Source organism: Cherax quadricarinatus, chromosome 12, assembly GCF_038502225.1.
Source record: "Cherax quadricarinatus isolate ZL_2023a chromosome 12, ASM3850222v1, whole genome shotgun sequence".
NCBI classification, from domain to species: Eukaryota; Metazoa; Arthropoda; class Malacostraca; order Decapoda; family Parastacidae; genus Cherax; species Cherax quadricarinatus.
In genome coordinates, this window is record NC_091303.1 from 22,585,302 (window position 1) to 22,604,308 (window position 19,007).

A 19,007-nucleotide genomic window follows, 5' to 3' on the forward strand; every position below is an offset into this window, starting at 1 on the left:
GGTGACCCACAATGAGTCTCTCAGAGCGAGGACAGTGCTTCCATCCGTGACTGACCTCATCTTCCCCATATTATTTTAAAATGAACTAAAAGTTTCCTCTCATTAAGTTAAAGGACCTCATCTTCCAACGCTGAACCGCATATCATGCTGTCTGTCTGACCTGTGTTGACCCAGGTGTTCATGATTATCTTAAATCTACCTTAGGTGTGAACCGCATTATACAGTGGTGTCGGGGGGAGGGGGCGGCCTATATAAGCTCAATGAGACACTCAGAGCGAGGACAGTGCTTCCATCCATCATCCGTGATTGACCTCATCTTCCCCCCACAGTATTCCTCTCATTAAGTTAAAGGACCTCATCTTCCAACGCTGAACCGCACAACATGGAGAAAGGTAAGTTATACTTAGAAAATTCTTGTTTTTTTTTGCATGTTTAATTTTTGTTGAAGCATACGAGTGAAATTTGGGTTAATTTTTGTTGAAGCATACGAGTGAAATTTGGGTTAATTTTTGTTGAAGCATACGAGTGAAATGTTTACTGGGTTAGTGCGTTAATAAGTGAAATTTTTAATGGGTTAATGTGTTAAATAAGTGAATTGGTGAAGAGGAGATTGTTAGAAAATTCTTGATAAGCGTTGAAACAGTTTTTACGTGTTTAATGATTTGGGTTAATTTTTGTTGGAGCATATGAGTGAAATTTTTTACTGGGATAGTGCGTTAATAAGTGAAATTCTTAACAGGGGATAGCATATATTCGAAATACTTGGAAGCATTGGTGAAGAGAAGATTATCGATTAGAAAGCAGCGTTCGTTGGTAATCGAGAAAGGCGGTGTACAACGCAATGAAAGGTTATTGCAATTGGATAATGAGTGGGCACGTGTAGATGCTTTATGGAAGAAGGCTATAGAAACAGGTATGTAACCAATTTGTGATCTTTTGTTGTTGTGAAAATGTGCTAGTCACTCGAGAAAAGATTTTTTGTTCTATTCATTGAAATCTTAATATTTTGGGTTATGAATTGGATGTGCTCTTAATATTTTTTGGGTTATGAATTGGATGTGCTTTTTTTTTCCTCTGTTATATGACCTTTTTTTGGGGAAATCTTAATATGAATTGGATATACTTTTTTTTTCCTCTGTTCATTGAAATCTTAAAACGTATTATGTAAAAATTGTGAAGGGTGACCTTCTTACCCCCATTACTGGACGTAATATTACTATTCATTGAAATCTTAATATTTTTTGGGTTATGAATTGGATGTGCTTTTTTTTCCTCTGCAGGAAATACACCTGGTAGTAATGTCGCACAGCTTGGTGGTGAGAGTGCTAGTGTTGGTACCTCACAATGCGGAGGTGCGGGTACTTCTGCCCCCATTAATGATGATGAGAGAGCAACTACCTCGCATGACGTGTCTGACACGCATAATAGTGAAGATGAGACCCCAGAAGTTATTACATATATCCAGAATTTTAGAGGTAGACATACAGTGAGGAAATATAGTGTTCCTTCATCTTATAACAGAGAGTTAAGAATGTATTTACATGTTTATAGGGATTATTTTATAGAACAGATGCGAGATATGTATGATAGATCGCCTCTAGCAATGTCGCTCAGAATCCACCCAATTATAGTTATAAGGACATTACGTCAAAACATATCGGGTGATGATCAAAATGGACAATTTGTGATAAATTTAGCGTTTGAGTTAGTAAGTGAAGAGGAAATCTCTGAAGTATTTGATCGATGGGTGGGAACAATATTAGAAAGATACGAGTCAGAGTTGCAAGATCAGGAAGGATCTGGCTGGATCATAGATCAAATCGAATCTTTCAGTATCGAATATGTTAAAGTAGAATTCAGAGTGCAAGTGGGGTCATATGTGGCATATCCCGAGAAACTGCGAGGGAAGAAATATGTATTTAATCCAGAGATTAATGATGGGTTATGTGTACTGCGTGCTTTTGCCGCCTATCAATGTCATAAAAAGAACATGCCATGGTATCATATTCGCAGAGCAGTTACTACTAAGAGAGGTTGTCTTAATCATGCAAAATCTTCTATAGATGATTTCCCCATTACGCGTGATAAGTTAGGTATATTAGAGAAGGAAAATAAAGTGTCATTATATGTTTATCAATTAAGAAAGGATCAAGATAGGACATTTATGGCTATGTGTCGTAAGGGGAATAAGAAATATAAGGACATTATGTGCGCGTTATTGTTGAATGAAAGACATTTGGTTTTAATCAAAGATTTTGACGGGTATGTTAGAACGATAATGACAGAAAAAGGTGTAAAGAAGCACTGTCATAGTTGTTTGATGAAGTTGAATACACAGGAAGAGTTAGATATCCACGAAGATGGATGTAAAATCAATCAGGTTCTCGTATTCCCCCCGGAAGGAACAACAGTACACTTTGAAAATTTTAGTCATACGCATTCCAACGAATATATCGGTGTATTTGATTTCGAATGTGCATTAGACACAACTCTCCCAGCAGGTAAAATTGAGTCTCGTCATAAAGCCATTGCCTATTGTTATATTATATTTGATCGCAAAGGAGAAATAGTGTGTATAAAGAGTTATAAGGGGGAGGATGCTGTTAATCATTTCATTTTAAATGTTAGTGGTGAATGGAATAAAATAAAGTTTAGAAGACAGTATCATGAAATCCATATGACAGAGGAGGATGAGATGAGACATGATTCTCAGAACACTTGTGAATTATGTGGTAACACCTTCAAAAAACCCAAGGACAAACATAAACACCATGACCATACTTTAAATTTCAATAATTATATTGGAGCCTATTGTGCACGTTGTAATATGCAGTGTAAAGACAAGAGAGAGAAATTATTGCTTTTTTGTCATAACATGTCGTATGATTTAGGAATAATTTTAAAGGAATTGAATGTTGATAAATATAACGTTGAAATTCATTCGAAACAAGGATTCAAATTCTTGAAAGTAGAGATAGGTAAGGTTAGGTTTCAGGATTCACTGTCTTTATTGAATGGATCTCTTTCCACGTTAGCAGAACAACATATCAAGGCAGGTAAATCCCTGAAATATACAGAGACTATTCTGAAAGATGTGCCTCGAGATGTCTTACCTTTATTATGTAAAGGAAAACAAATTTTGTGTTATGATTATATTGATAGTTTAAAGAAGCTCGATGAAACAAAATTACCGAGTAAAGATCATTTTTTTAATTCTTTGAGAAATAGCGCTATCAGCCAAGAAGATTATGAACATGCATTGAAAGTGTTTGAGTTGGGTAAATGTAAGACTTTAGGAGATTACTTGATGTTATATCTCAAGACAGATGTTGGTTTGTTAGCCGATGTCTTCATGGAGTGGCGTAAAACACTCAAGGATATTTATAAGTTAGACGTTAGTAATTATATAAGTTTACCATCATTCAGTTGGGATGCATTCCTATTGAAAACTAATGTAAGATTAGATATGATATATTCCCATGAATTATATGACTTGATTAAAAGGAATCTCAGAGGTGGGTTTACCTGCGCAATTAATCAGTATTCTAAAGCAGATAATCCCCTAATTAACCCTAATTTTGATGTTGAGAGTGGAATGGGCACTCATATTCTATATCTAGATTTCAATTCTTTGTATGCTAGTGCGATGGTTGAAGCTCTTCCACAGAATGGTATCAGAAAATTATCCAATGACGAGAAGAATGCTATCCTCGATGTGGGATTAAGTAATGTTTCCTGTGAAGGTCAAAAGGGATATTGGATAGAATGTGATACCAAGCACATATCCCCCGAGGTAGCTAGACTCACTGATGAACTTCCTTTAATATTATCACATATGAATATATCAGAAGAGATGTTATCTCCTTATTGTGAATCTATATTGAAAAATGAAGGTAGAAAGATCCCCAAATCTAATGGGAAATTAGTGGGCAGTCATTTACCTCAGAAAAATTATTTGATCAGTCTAGAATTGTTACAGTTATTACTGGAACTTGGGTTAGAGGTGGAAAAGGTTCATACCATATATGAATATACACAGACAAAATTTTTAGAACCTTTCATATCAACTAATATTGCACAGAGAACAGCTACAAGATGTCCTATCAAGTCAAAAGCCTTCAAATTAACTAATAACGCCATATATGGGAAATCATTGCTGAATATTACAAAGTATGCTGAGAAATATAGATATATCAATAATGAGAAAGCATTTATTAGAGCGAGTAAAGATCCTTTGTTAAAAAATATCACACATTTAAATCAAGATAGAGTGATTTGCACATTCAATAAAGATATATTAGAAGTTAAGCAACCACTTTATCTCGGTTTTCAAATTCTTGAGATAGCTAAAAAGAAATTGTATCATTTTTGGTATAAAGTTTTAAAACAGCATTATGGTGATGATGTAAGACTTCTTTATACCGATACTGACTCGTATATTTTTAGCTTGAAATGTAAAGATTTGTACACCGAGTTAAAAAGTGAACCATTGTTAGGTTATATGGATTTTTCAAATTTCAGTCCTGAGCATCCCTTATATGATGATAGTAGAAAAGGGGAGCTGGGGTTATTGAAATCTGAAATGTGTGATAACCATATTAGCGAGTTGATAGCCCTGAAAGCTAAAATGTATTCTGTCAAGATTGCTGGAAGATCAACTACTGTCAGCAGAGCCAAGGGTATTCCTTCGCAATTTATGCCATTATTAACACATGCAAGATATAAGAATGTTTTATCAAATGTAGATAGAGAATTATTCGCGTGTAAGTCTATAAGTAATGTAAAAGGTGAAATATGTACGGTAAGAATTAATAAGAGAGGTTTGTCAGCCTTTGATGATAAAAGATATCATTTGAATACTAATGAATCCTTGGCTTATGGACACCCTGATATTCCACCATCTAAACGTAGGAGAATAGAGTGATGTATTGCTTGTATAATAAATAATGAAAAAAATATTGTGTATTAGTGTTATCCTGAAATGTGTCTTTCTGATGATGAAAATGTTTTCCCTATGATGTAGGTACTATATCCCCTTATTAACTTGAATGAACTGAAAGGATCGACATGATTCAGCTTGTATGTGTGACGTCGACATGATTCAACCTGTATTGTGTGAACTAAAAGGTCACTGATTCAGCCTGTGTGTGACGTCACTGCTATGTCCCCTTATTAACTAAAAGGGTCGACAAGATTCAACCTGTGTGCGCGTGGTCAACACGTGACGTCACTGACCGCCGAGTAAACACGCTTTTTTAGTTCATTTTAAAATAATAAGGGGAAGATGTTTAGACCTGTAGTAAGCATGCTTACCCCCAGAGGGGGGATTCCAAAAACTTGATCCGAGGAATTGGAGAATTTCGAAAACCCCATAGGGGGGAATCCAAAAAAACTTGATCCAAGGAGAATTTCTAAAACCCCATAGGGGGGATCCAAAAAACTTGATCCGAGGAGATGGAGTCATGGTATTATCGAGAAAATTTTGGGGTTGGGGGGTGAAAGGAGGGGTACCCAAAAAACTTGATCCGAGGAATTGGAGAATTTCGAAAACCCCATAGGGGGGAATCCAAAAACTTGTATTATCGAGAAATTTTGGGATGGGGTGAAAGTCGGAGGGGGAACCTTAAAAACTTGATCCGAGGAGATGGAGACTTTCGAAACCCCCATAGGGGGGAACCTTAAAAAACTTGATCCAAGGAGATCATAAGAAAAAAAAATTCGAGGCGCGGGGGCGATCCGGACGACGCTGCAGAAGACGCAGCAGGGCGGGGGGCGGGCGGTCGCGGGGCGCGCGGGCGGGGCGGGGCGCGCGGGCGGGCGCGCGGGCGGGCGGGGCGCGCGGGGCGCGCGGGCGCGGCGCGACGGCGGGGTCGCGAAGGGGGGGGGGTCGTGGGCGGGGGTATTGGTTGGGGGGGGTCAAGGGTGAGGTAGTCTCGAGGGCGAGGTCATGGTCAAAACCGGAAGTAACACCTAGGTGTGAAAAGGTGACCCTCCAGCTGCTGGTCCTAGACCGGATACACCGCCCAGTGGAAGGCCTAAACCGGAATTTTTCATATTCGGGGGAGCGCCTGTTTCCCAGGAAGTTGTGGACAATCTGCTTGAATAAAAACCAGGCATTCACCTCGACACCTGCTAATGGTTCATCAAAATGCTTGCCCTTCATCAATTCCCGAATCTGAGGGCCAACAAAGATTCCTGCCTTTAGCTTGCCTTCACTTATACGAGGAAACCTTTTTCATAAGCCCTAATTTGATGTGGAGTGGTGGCAGCAGAATTTTCTTGGGGTCAACTAGTGGCACAGTTTTCACGTTGTGATTTCCGGGTAAAAAGCTGGTTCTTGGTGGCCAGTCTTTTTGTTCATAGTGCTGGCTGTCTGCCCTGCTATCCCAAAGACAGAAAACAGGGATACTTGTTGTATCCGCCATGAAGACCTAATAGGAGAGCAATAACTTTTAAATCACCACAAATGAGAAAATTGTGTTTCTGTTACTTGATTGCAGATATTAGTGTCTTCATATTTGCGTAAGTTTCTGGCATTTGGACACTATGATCAACTGGCACAGATGCAGCTGTGTTGCCACTGTAGAGAAGTACAGCATTTTAAATTTCTTTTAGAAGAATCAGTGAAGTCTCCATTCATTTGCTTTGTATGACATCCCCATGTGTTCAACAAGGCCAGAAATATTTGAACAGAAAACTAAAGATTCCTCTTTGTCAAAGAACTGAGTAAGTTCTGCTTCATGATGACAGCAGCAAGTGAATGTTGTTCCAGGAGCTAGAAGCCTGTGTTCCTCCAATCTAGAGCCAAGTAACTGTGCACTTTCTTTTGGAAGGTTAAGGTCTCTCACCAAGTCATTGAGCTCAACTTGGTTGAAGGGTTTGGGATCGTCATTTGTTGGTGGTTTATAGTCTACTTTCATCTCCTTAGAATCACTGTATCAGACTGATGAAATTTTTCATGTCTCAGGTGGCACAGGTACAGGAATATCTTCAGTGTGTGGAACAGGCCTTATTGCTGAAGGAATATTTGGGTATATTATGTGATCTTTAGTCATACAAAAGCAGCAGTCATCATGGTGGTTCATCTGTTCCCGCCATACCATTGGTACTCCAAAGGGCATACATTTAAGTTTTCCAACTGACCACAAAGGGCATACATTTAAGTTTTCCAACTGACTACATTTGGAGTTTACTGATGCAACTCTTGCAAGATTTGTGTGGTGCAAATGGTTTGTCCTGGTCTCAAGTTTGCAGCCAAAATAAGCAAATTAGCAGGGCTTCAATACAGGAGTAATGTTGCTCCAGGAATTTGAAAGGGTGAATTGCCCGCAGACATAGCAAAATATGTCTGGTGAATTTATGCAGCCTCTAGACATATTAATGTTCTGAAAATAAAGAAAAACATATTAGATTTAAAATTTAAGTCAATATAAGGTAAGCATTTTAACTGGTAATATACCACTTTCTCATTTACTTATGTTATACGAAAAGAGAAAGTAACGTTTCCGTATAACCTGACAACCTGATGGGATAGAGAAGAATTAAAAAAATGAATCACTATTTTCCATATATATACCGAAAAAGTTACCATAGAGCCAATAAAAAAAAAATCATTCAGACCAGTGTAATATGCTTTCCCCAGACTTTGTTCAAGCTGAAGGTGTCCCCCAGGGATGTGTTCTGAGCACAACACTTTTTCTCCTTGCTATAAATGATCTGGCATCTATTCTTCCATCTAATATTTGGTCCTCGCTCTATGGTGATGACTTTGCTATAGCTTGTGCTGACGCTGACTGTCACGTCATTGCAATTTCTCTCCAGCATGCGGTCAACCGTGTTTCCAATTGGGCCACCACTCATGGGTTTAAATTTTCTAGTACTAAAACTCACCAAATTATTTTCACTAGACGTTTTCTCGTCTCTAATAATCCACTGTACCTATATGGCTCTTGTATTCCAGAATGTGATACGGTCAGGTTTCTTAGCCTTATGTTTGACCGTAGGTTATCCTGGAAACCTCACATTACCTCTCTGAAGGCAGCTTGTCATAGTCGGCTGTACCTCCTTAAAACCCTCACTCATCTTTCATGGGGGGCTGATCGTAAAACTCTCCTTCGACTACATTCAGCCCTAACTTTATTGAAACTCGATTATGGCGACCAGATATATTCAGCGGCCTCTCCTGCAACTCTTTCTAGCCTTGATCCCATCCATCACCAGGAATTACGTTTATGCCTCGGTGCTTTTCGCTCTTCACCGGTTGAGAGCCTCTATTGCAGAAGAGAATATTCTATCCTTGACCGATCGACGTGATGCTCATTGCCATCGCTATTATGTTTGCTCTCATGACCTCCCCAATCCTTCCATTATTAGGATAGTCACGGATGTTAGTAGACATTCTTTATTTGTTCGTCGCCCCTGTTTACTCCATCCCTTTTCTCTTCGCCTACATTCGCTCTTGTCTTCTCTTCAGTTATCACTTTTCTCTGTTCATGTAGAATTTAACTTTTCTCTACCCTCTTGGGAAGTTCCAACTGTTCGTGTTTGTTCTTTCCCGCTGCCATGCGCGAAAGCCCAACTGCCTATGGTAGCTTCTCTCTCTCTTTTTTTTAACTACTTCTGATCTCATTCTCATGCCATCACAGTGTACACCGATGGTTCCAAGTCTTCTGACGGGTCGGATTCGCAGCAGTGTTTCCGGACAGCATCGTGCAAGGGCATTTATTATCCTCGGCTATAATTTTTAAACTGAATTGTATGCTAATCTTGTAACATTTATCCGTATTGCATCTATGCCTGTGTCACCATTCGTAGTCGTTTCAGACTCCCTTAGTGCTTTATAGGTTATAGAAAAGATTGATGCGCCTCATCTCTTGGTTTTTCGTATCCAACTTTGGTTATGCCTTATCTCTAGCAAGCACAAAGATATTGTTTTTGTTGGGTCCCTGGTCATGTTGAGGTAGAGGGCAATGAACAGGCAGACATTGTTGTGCGGTCAGCAGTACATGACCTCCCAGTTTCATATTGAGGTGTTCCGTTCACAGACTGTTTTGCTGTACTTGCTACCCATCTTCGCAACCGTTGGCAACAACATTGGTCTGATCTGCTACATAACAAATTGCATTCTATTAAACCAAGTATAGGTTTCTGGCCGTCTTCTTGTCATCAGTGTCGAGGTTAAGAGACTACTCTCTCCCGTCTTCGCATCGGCCACATTCGTCTTACTCACGGGTATCTCTGTGAGAATTATCAGGTTCCAGTTTCTGTTAGCCATATTCTGTTGGACTGCCCACTCTATCAACGAGCACGCAGAATTTACCTCCAGTGTCGTCACCGCTCTATTGCCCTTATTTTACCTTCCCTTCTTGCTGATAGCAACTCCTTTAACCCAGACTCTCTCGTTGTCTTTTTGATTCCAACTGATTTACTGCATAAACTCTGATGATAATGCCTCTAGCACTCCTCACAACCCTTTTCACCTCAATCTCTTGCTACCCTCTACCCCTGCACTATTTCCTGCCCCGCTGTACTCCATGACCTAATAATAATCCTTCTCCCTCTTGTTCCCAAATACCCCTCCCTGCCCTGCTGCACTGTATGACTCTTGTAGGTTTAGCGCTTCTTTTTTATTATAATATGACTGCAATAACTAATGCTGGAAAAAAAGTCGCCCCCAGTACCACCAATACCACCAGTCTGATGACATTCTTTTTTGCAAATATACAGGGTCTAAAACCAGCAACGAACAACAAAATACCTTTCATCCGTGGACTGCTTGCAGAGGCAAATGCAATGTTCGCGGCTTTCACAGAGACCCACATGAAGGATCACTTGGACAACGAAATATGGATCCCAGGTTACAACCTATACAGATGCGACAGAGTGAACAGGCAAAAGGGTGGGGGGTTGGCCTGTACATCGCAGAGTTACTTGTTTGCACAGAACTGCTTAATGCCTCAAATGATGTAGTGGAAGTTTTAGCAGTAAAGGTCGAGAACTAAAACCTAGTCATTGTGATAGTCTACAAGCCTCCGGATGCAACATCCCAGCAATTCCAGGAACAGCTGTTAAAAATTGACCACTGTCTGAAAAATCTGCCAGCTCCTGCCCCCAACATCTTGCTCCTTGGAGATTTCAACTTAAGGCACCTAAAATGGAGGAATATAGCAAATAATGTTGTTGCAGTGATAACTCCAAGAGGCAGCTCTTATGAGAATTCAAACACACACGAGCTTTTAAATCTCTGCACAAAATTCAACTTAAACCAGCAAATAATAGAGCCTACTAGACTAGAGAATACACTAGACCTCATCTTCACTAACAATGATGATCTGATAAGAAATGTCACCATATCAAAAACGATATACTCAGATCACAACATAATCGAGGTTCAGACATGTATGCGCGGAGCTCCAGACCGACATAATGAGATTAGTCATGAGGGAGCCTTCACCAAATTCAACTTCAATAATAAGAACATAAAGTGGGACCACGTAAACCAAGTCCTAACCTATATAAACTGGGAAGATAGACTAAGCAACACAGACCCCAACTTACGCCTAGAACAGATTAACTCGGTGGCACTCGATGTATGCTCAAGGCTTATTCCTTTAAGAAAAAGGAGGAGTAGATGTAAAATAGAGAGACAGGCGCTCCCTTTACAGGCGACGAAAAAGAATAACAGAGCGGCTAAAAGAGGCCAATATATCTGAAATGCGTAGGGAGTCACTGGTCAGAGAAATAGCAAACATCGAACTTAAGCTAAAGGAATCTTATAGGAGTCAGGAATCGCGGGAAGAACTAAAAGCCATAAATGAAATCGAAAGAAACCCAAAGTATTTCTTTTCCTATGCCAAATCAAAGTCGAGAACAACGTCCAGTATTGGGCCCCTACTTAAACAAGATGGGTCCTACACAGATGACAGCAAGGAAATGAGTGAGCTACTCAAGTCCAAATATGACTCAGTTTTTAGCGAGCCGCTAACCAGACTGAGAGTCGAAGATCAAAATGATTTTTTTTATGAGAGAGCCACAGAATTTGGTTAACACAAGCCTATCCAATGTTATCCTGACGCCAAATGACTTCGAACAGGCGATAAATGACATGCCCATGCACTCTGCCCCAGGGCCAGACTCATGGAACTCCGTGTTCATCAAGAACTGCAAGAAGCCCCTATCACGAGCTTTTACCATCCTATGGAGAGGGAGCATGGACACGGGGGTCGTCCCACAGCTACTAAAAACAACAGACATAGCCCCACTCCAAAAAGGGGGCAGTAAAGCAATAGCAAAGAACTACAGACCGATAGCACTAACATCCCATATCATAAAAATCTTTGAAAGGGTCCTAAGAAGCAAGATCACCACCCATCTAGAAACCCAGAGCAACATGGGTTTAGAGCAGGTCGCTCCTGTCTGTCTCAACTATTGGATCACTACGACAAGGTCCTAGATGCACTAGAAGACAAAAAGAATGCAGATGTAATATATACAGACTTTGCAAAAGCCTTCGACAAGTGTGACCATGGCGTAATAGCGCACAAAATGCGTGCTAAAGGAATAACAGGAAAAGTTGGTAGATGGATCTACAATTTCCTCACAAACAGAACACAAAGAGTAGTAGTCAACAGAGTAAAGTCCGAGGCGGCTACGGTGAAAAGCTCTGTTCCTCAAGGCACAGTACTCGCTCCCTTCTTGTTTCTCTTCCTCATATCTGACATAGACAAGGATGTCAGCCACAGCACCGTGTCTTCCTTTGCAGATGACACCCGAATCTGCATGACAGTGTCTTCCATTGCAGACACTGCAAGGCTACAGGCGGACGTCAACCAAATCTTTCAATGGGCTGCAGAAAACAATATGAAGTTCAACAATGAAAAATTTTAATTACTCCGATATGGTAGACACGAGGAAATCAAAACTTCATCAGAGTACAAAACAAATTCTGGCCACAAAATAGAGCGAAAAACAAACGTCAAAGACCTGGGAGTGATCATGTCGGATGATCTCACCTTCAAGGACCATAACATTATATCAATTGCATCTGCTAGAAAAATGACAGGATGGATAATGAGAACCTTCAAAACTAGGGATGCCAAGCCCATGATGACACTCTTCAGGTCGCTTGTTCTATCTAGGCTGGAATATTGCTGCACACTAACAGCACCTTTCAAGGCAGGTGAAATTGCTGACCTAGAAAATGTACAGAGAACCTTCATGGCGCTCATAACGGAGATAAAACACCTCAATTACTGGGAGCGCTTAAAGTTCCTGAACCTGTATTCCCTGGAACGCAGGCGGGAAAGATACATGATTATATACACCTGGAAAATCCTAGAGGGACTAGTACCGAATTTGCACACGAAAATCACTCACAACGAAAGCAAAAGACTTGGCAGACGATGCAACATCCCCCCAATGAAAAGCAGGGCTGTCACTAGCACGTTAAGAGACAATACAATAAGTGTCAGGGGCCCAAGAGACTGTTCAACTGCCTCCAAGCATACATAAGGGGGATTACCAATAGACCCCTGGCAGTCTTCAAGCTGGCACTGGACAAGCACCTAAAGTCGGTACCTGACTAGCCGGGCTGTGGCTCGTTCGTTGGATTGCGTGCAGCCAGCAGTAACAGCCTGGTTGATCAGGCTCTGATCTACCAGGAGGCCTGGTCACAGACCGGGCCGCGGGGGCGTTGACCCCCGGAACTCTGTCCAGGTAAACTCCAGGTAACAACAATCACTTACCTTCAGGATCTGAGTTACGGAGGAACAACACTAGCAGGATGCCAGCGCTGACCCAACACATCCGTGCCAAACTCTTCATTCTTCCTCGGCTCCTCTAGTCTAAATATCTACCAACCTGGACATTGGCACAAATTCTTCGTTTCAGTTTTCAAGCTATATATATTATTTTGATTTGCAATATGAAATTTGGGCTTCTTAAATTGTCTAATTCTTGTGATACGTATTAAATGTAGATAGAGAGGAAGAAAATTCTTCTAGCACCAAGATTTCCTGGTCAAGACAGAACCTTCCTATACACTAAACTGCCGCATGCGCCTGCCGCAGAGAACCTGACAGGCTGAGCTCTTCCTGTAGACTAAACTGCAGCATGCGCCTGCCGCAGAATGCAAAGCGGTACCGCTGCTTCCCCACGCAACCATCATTCTAGGATCTCACTTTGCAATGCATGAGCAGTATTTTCACGCACTTACCGCAAAAATTGTCTTCATACACCAACTATCGGAACATTTACAAAGATATGAACTCTGCATGCTATGCATGCTGTTAGTAATATATCCTGTCAGCGTGCCTGCATGTGCTGTATTATCGTGCTGGTATACAAGTACTCAGGTGTTAGTATACAAGTACTCACGTGTTGGTATACAATACTCAGCTGCTGGTATACAAGTACTCAGATGCTCATATATAAGTACTCAGGTGCTGGCATATTAAGTACTCAGGTGCTGGCATATTAAGTACTCAGGTGCTGGCATATTAAGAACTCAGGTGCTGGTTTACAAGTACTCAGATGCTGGTATACAGGTACTCAGGTGCTGGTATATAAGTCCTCAGATGCTGGTATATAAGTACTCAGGTTCTGGTATATAAGTTAATATATAAAACTGGCTAAATAGAGTACAGGTATGTAGGTATGTAATAAGGAGAAGGTTGAGGAGGTATGAGGTAGATTCAAGCATTCAGTGTTAGAGTGTCCAGAAGAAGTTTACAGGTATAAGAGGTTGAGTGAAGGTGGGAAGAGGAGCGAGTGATGGAATGAAAAGTTAATGGGGGCAGAAAAGAAAAAAAATAGCATACGCGAGGTTTTTACAACGTAGAAGTGAAATGTGGAGAGCAGAGAATATGGAGAGAGAGAAAAAAATAGTAAAAAGAGTGATGAGGAAGTACAAAAGAAGAGCCAATGCGTGGTGAGGATTTATCAGCAAATTTGGCTGAGAATAAGAAAGAAAATGGGAGGAGATTAATAAGTTAAGAAGAACTAGGAAACAAATAATTTAACAGTTAAAAATAAAAGAGGAAAAATGTTAGATGGGCAGGTGAAAGTACCGGGAAGATAGAGGGAATATTTTTAAGTTGCTAAATGATGAAGAAATAAGAGGCACTGATTTCATGCATTGGGTAGGGAGGTATAATATCTCGTAGGAGTGAGGGAGAGTTAGATGCGAGTATAGGAGTAATGAATGGGGAAGTGCGTAGAATTAGAAAGGGGTAAAGCAGCTGGAATAAGTGGGATTAAGACAGAAATATGAAAATCAGGTGGAGTGGTTGTGTGTATATTCATATGCATGAAAGAAGGTAAGGTTCCTGAAGACTGTCAGAGAGTATATATAGTTCCTTTGTATAAGGGATAAGGGGACAAGAATGAGAGTAATAATTATAAGAAAAAAACCCGTTAAGTATACTGGGTAAGTTGTATGGCAGAATCGTTATTGAAAAAATAGGGGTAAGACAGAGGGTAGGAGTGCAGAGGAACAAATTTGATTCAGGATGGGTGGGAGATATATAGACCAACTGTTTACACTGAAGTATGTAAAGGAACAGTACTTAGATAAAGGTAAGGAAATTTTTCTTGTTTTTGTGGATTTAGAAAAGGCATGTGACAGTGTGGATGAGAGAGTAATGTGGCAGATGTTGCAAGTGTATGGAATAAGTGGTAGCTTACTAAACGAATGTGTTATGTCATCATTCGTTGCTTAACATATATATAGATGGGCTTTATATAAAAGAAGAGAATATTAATGTTTTGGACCAGGCGAGGGATTAACATAGTGAATTAGATGGCTCCTGGGTGTCGGACACTACGCCGACTGATATTTCACCAACGGACATTTAAATGAATGTACATATTGCCGAACTTTCATTCACCTTAACCTAACCTAACCTAATTATCCGTTCGGCCAAATAGCTGTTGACGCAATGTCCGTTCGGCCAATTATCCTTCGGTCAAATGTCTGTCGGCTAAGTGTCCGTCAGTCATCTGTCCAATCATGGAATTAGATACAAAGCGGCAGTTGTCATGGTTTCTCTTTGCAGATAACTCAGTTCTTTTGGGAGATTGAAAAGAGAAATTGCAAAAGTTGGTGGAGGAATGTGGGAGGGTATGTAAAGAAGGAAATTAAAAGTGACTATTGACAAGATTAAGGTGATAATGAGAGTAATAAAAAATCTAGGCTGTGAAAGTTTGAATATTAGGTTAAAGGGAAGGAATACTACTTCTAATAATAATAATAATCTTTATTTCTACAAGTACATATACAGGCCTAGTTGACATCAGTGACATACTATAAAGAAAATCCCTTGTTATGCAGAGCATTTCGCGCAAATTAGGTGAATTTTGTCCCCAGGATGCGACCCACACCAGTCGACTAGCACCCAGGTACCTGTTTTACTGCTAGGTGAAGAGGGACACCAGATGTCTTAAGGAAACACGGATGTGTTCAGGTATTTGGGATTGGCATAATACCAGAATGTACTCTGGTCACAGACCGGGCCGCGGGGGCGTTGACCCCCGGAACTCTCTCCAGGTAAACTCCAGGTACATTCTGGTACCAACGGTTACATGTGAGGCATGAGTTTTAAACGTTATAGCGAGGATTACTCGGAGGCAGTAGAGATGTCATGTTTGAGAGCAATGTGTGGTATAAATATTTTGGAAAGAATTCGGATCATAGAGATTAGGTGTGGAGTTACCGAAATCATAATTCAGAGGGTTTTTTTTTTTATATTTTATTTAAAACATCATAAATACAAGGCTGCTTAAAAATTAAATAGCATCACCATACATAATCTATAGAGTACAACGAGGTACACACCATAAATACCAGAAAAAATCTTTAACTAATACGTATAGATATATACGACAAACACACCATAAAATGCATACGTACGTTTCACTAAACACACACAATACCAAAAGATATAACTGTTTGTGTAACAAATATAACACTGGTGGAAACCCCACTTAACCCATTATAACCTACATGCACATCATACAAACATGTTACATTGATGTTTAAACAATGTTATGTAATTTGCATACAAAATATACAATTGATTATAGAAATTCCAACTTAGACACAAATTCAATGATTTACACTAACACAAATTCATAAACATAATAAATATTATATAAATTGACGATCATATTAATCGTCAGCAATTTCCATCCATTCCATAAGTGTTCAATCTTGATACCTATGAACTACGTTTGAATCACAAACAAAAATCATAATGTTGCTACATATTTATAGGATACAATTGGACGACTCAGGGTAATGTACACGTGTTATATCCCTTTAATACTTTGGTGACTCACAGACTAGATTGAACAGTAACAGGGAAGGGATAAAACATGCATATATATATGTATGTATATATGTATATATATATATGTATATATATATATATATATATATATATATATATATATATATATATATATATATATATATATATATATACATATATATATACATATATATATATATATATATATATATATATATATATATATATATATATATATATATACATATATACACATATACACACATATACACATACACACATACACATATACACACATATGCACGTTTATATACCCAAATATCTGGACCTCCATAACACAATCAAAAACAAAACTAAGAAAACTAGTGACTCAAGAATACAACGAGTCTTTACACAAAGGAAGCATCAAAAACATAACAAATATGTAAAGGCACCCCAGTCATTTTGTACACAAAAAGGTACAATAAGTAACCCTAACCCCTGAATCTACAACCACACATCCATAACAACTAAAAAACATTCATGCCTAAACTCATATTCATGCAACTCACATCCTTCCCCCCAAGAGACGAGCCAGCTATTGCCCACTGACCTACACGACAACTTATTCGGCATGCCCGTATATTTATCACAGATTCACAAGGGTTTCAAGAGTGAGCCTTTTATAACCGTCCGAAAAACCCTTATCCCACCTCCTCCCATACAATTCCCTATTCCTACACATTGTACGATAAAACGTTATTGCAAGGACACGCCTTCTCACCTCACTGACCCCTTTCCCCCGCATTACCCACGAAATATAAATGTAATCCACGATAATATAATCTAAAGCCCGTTCAACGTCCTGGTCTAATCCACCGATGTCGAGACTTAACGCACGCAGGACCTGCACTCCTCTGCCTCCCACCCTCTGTACCACCCTACCCAACCAACTCCTGACATCTTCTAAACCTTCGCAAAAATAGACAACGTGAAAAGCCGTGTCTTCCCCACCACAAAACCCACACCCGCCTCCCTCCACGACTCTTCTGGATCGTAGTATTGCCCCTGACGGCAATATACCATGTAAAAAACGAAACATGACTTCACGCACCCTAGGCCGTAATTTCAACTTGCTAAATCGGAGCCATATATTTTCCCACGAGTACATGGGGAACAAACCTTCTACTGGAGCTGCACACGTACCCCCTAGTAACCTACTTAAAACCCTTATGCGAACGTTCCTCCGTTCCTTTACCATCAATTCAGAGGGTTAAGGGGTTTTTGAGGTGGCGCGGGACCAGCTACCTGGGCTGGGAAAGACATCCGGAGAAGTGACACTCAGAACTATCAGAGATCCACATCCACCGTCCTGTCAGTAGCGCCCGTTTAAGTTCTGTTAAATGTAGCACAACCACACGATCATACTAAAAAAAGAGTGACGCAGTGCACTAACTGTTGCATTGCTAGGTGGTAATAGTCAAAGTAATCAAGTACACAAAACAATCATGCAGATACAAAAGAGGCACATCCAGTACTTTTGTTTTCACTGTTGTAAGAGCTTAAAGTCTCAGTCGTGTAGATATCTGCAATATATGTGAAAAATGGGTACATGTAATGTGTACATAAATGATTTAGTGAACCGACAGGACGATAAATTAGACATTTGTGCATCACTTGGGTTTCTTTATTGAGGAAGCCGCTGCTTGGCGAAACGTTTCCACAAGATACCCTAGTGTTGCACATGTAATGTGTACCCAGCTCACATCTCTTGATGTTTATAACGAACTAAGGGTCAGTAGTGCCAATTTTAACTTTATATGTACAGAAATGCATGCTTAATAAAGACCAAACAACATAAAACCCACAAATGATGCAACATTATGGCTACACTGTGCTAATGGTGTGAAGAAACACAGAAAATACCGTAGATGTGAATCGTGTTCCGGATGTGTTCATAACGGAAATGTTTTTATTCAGAGGAGCGATGCCCCTCGTTAGTTTGTATACGATACACATTGATACTGTTACCATGTAGTCGCACCTTGAGGATGTGTCAGTGTCTTCAGTAGTAAATAGTTATGTGGGGGGTCCTTACACCTGCTCACTGAGTAGTATCTTCAAGACTGTCCGTTAATACAGCCCGTTAATATAACACACATGTTACCCTTATTTACCTGGCAGTAAATAGGATCCAGGGTGTTAGTATTATACACCTGTTCACCTATGATTTCACCTTTGTTTATGTAAGAAACTAGAGATAAAACTTTATGTCACATTTGAAAGTCTGCTATATTTCCTCATCTACATTTGTTCAAAGCATTGACTACTATTCGTATTTAGAGTGAAGGATAAGTATTGAAGATTGATGTATCTAGTGTAAAAGAAGTGTTGCAGTTTTGTAGTGTGAAGTAACAATGAAGTTTTGTGTGAACCTAATGTAAGATAGTCATGCAGTTGCCTTTTCATTTAGTGTAAGGTAATCATGCAGTTTCCATTCAGTCTAAGGTAATCGTGCAGTTTCCATTCAGTCTAAGGTAATCGTGCAGTTTTCTTGGCATATAGAATATAAATAATTATTGCAGTTTTCTTTTCGCAAGTTTTTCTTGTCTTATATCAAAATACATTTATTAGGCTCAAAATATACCACTTTTAAAATTAACGTTTATTAAGCATAATACATAATTTGATACATATATTTATATTAACATAATTCTCCTC

General features: G+C 39.6%; 1 protein-coding gene across 1 annotated transcript; it reads left to right on the forward strand.

Moving 5' to 3' along the window:
* The first annotated feature begins 210 nt into the window (after window positions 1-210).
* On the forward strand, window positions 211-5,087 carry LOC138852598 (uncharacterized). Its single transcript, XM_070084263.1, has 3 exons — window positions 211-392; window positions 740-913; window positions 1,281-5,087. Exons 1-3 carry the CDS (start codon window positions 383-385, stop codon window positions 4,922-4,924), a joined length of 3,828 nt encoding a protein of 1,275 aa, XP_069940364.1. The 5' UTR covers window positions 211-382; the 3' UTR covers window positions 4,925-5,087.
* Window positions 5,088-19,007: the final 13,920 nt, after the last annotated feature.

Excerpts from the sequence above, each read along its gene's own strand:
- LOC138852598 (XM_070084263.1), top strand. Across the intron at positions 914-1,280 it reads GAAGAAGGCTATAGAAACAG|GAAATACACCTGGTAGTAAT; the intron begins GTATGTAACCAA and ends TTTCCTCTGCAG.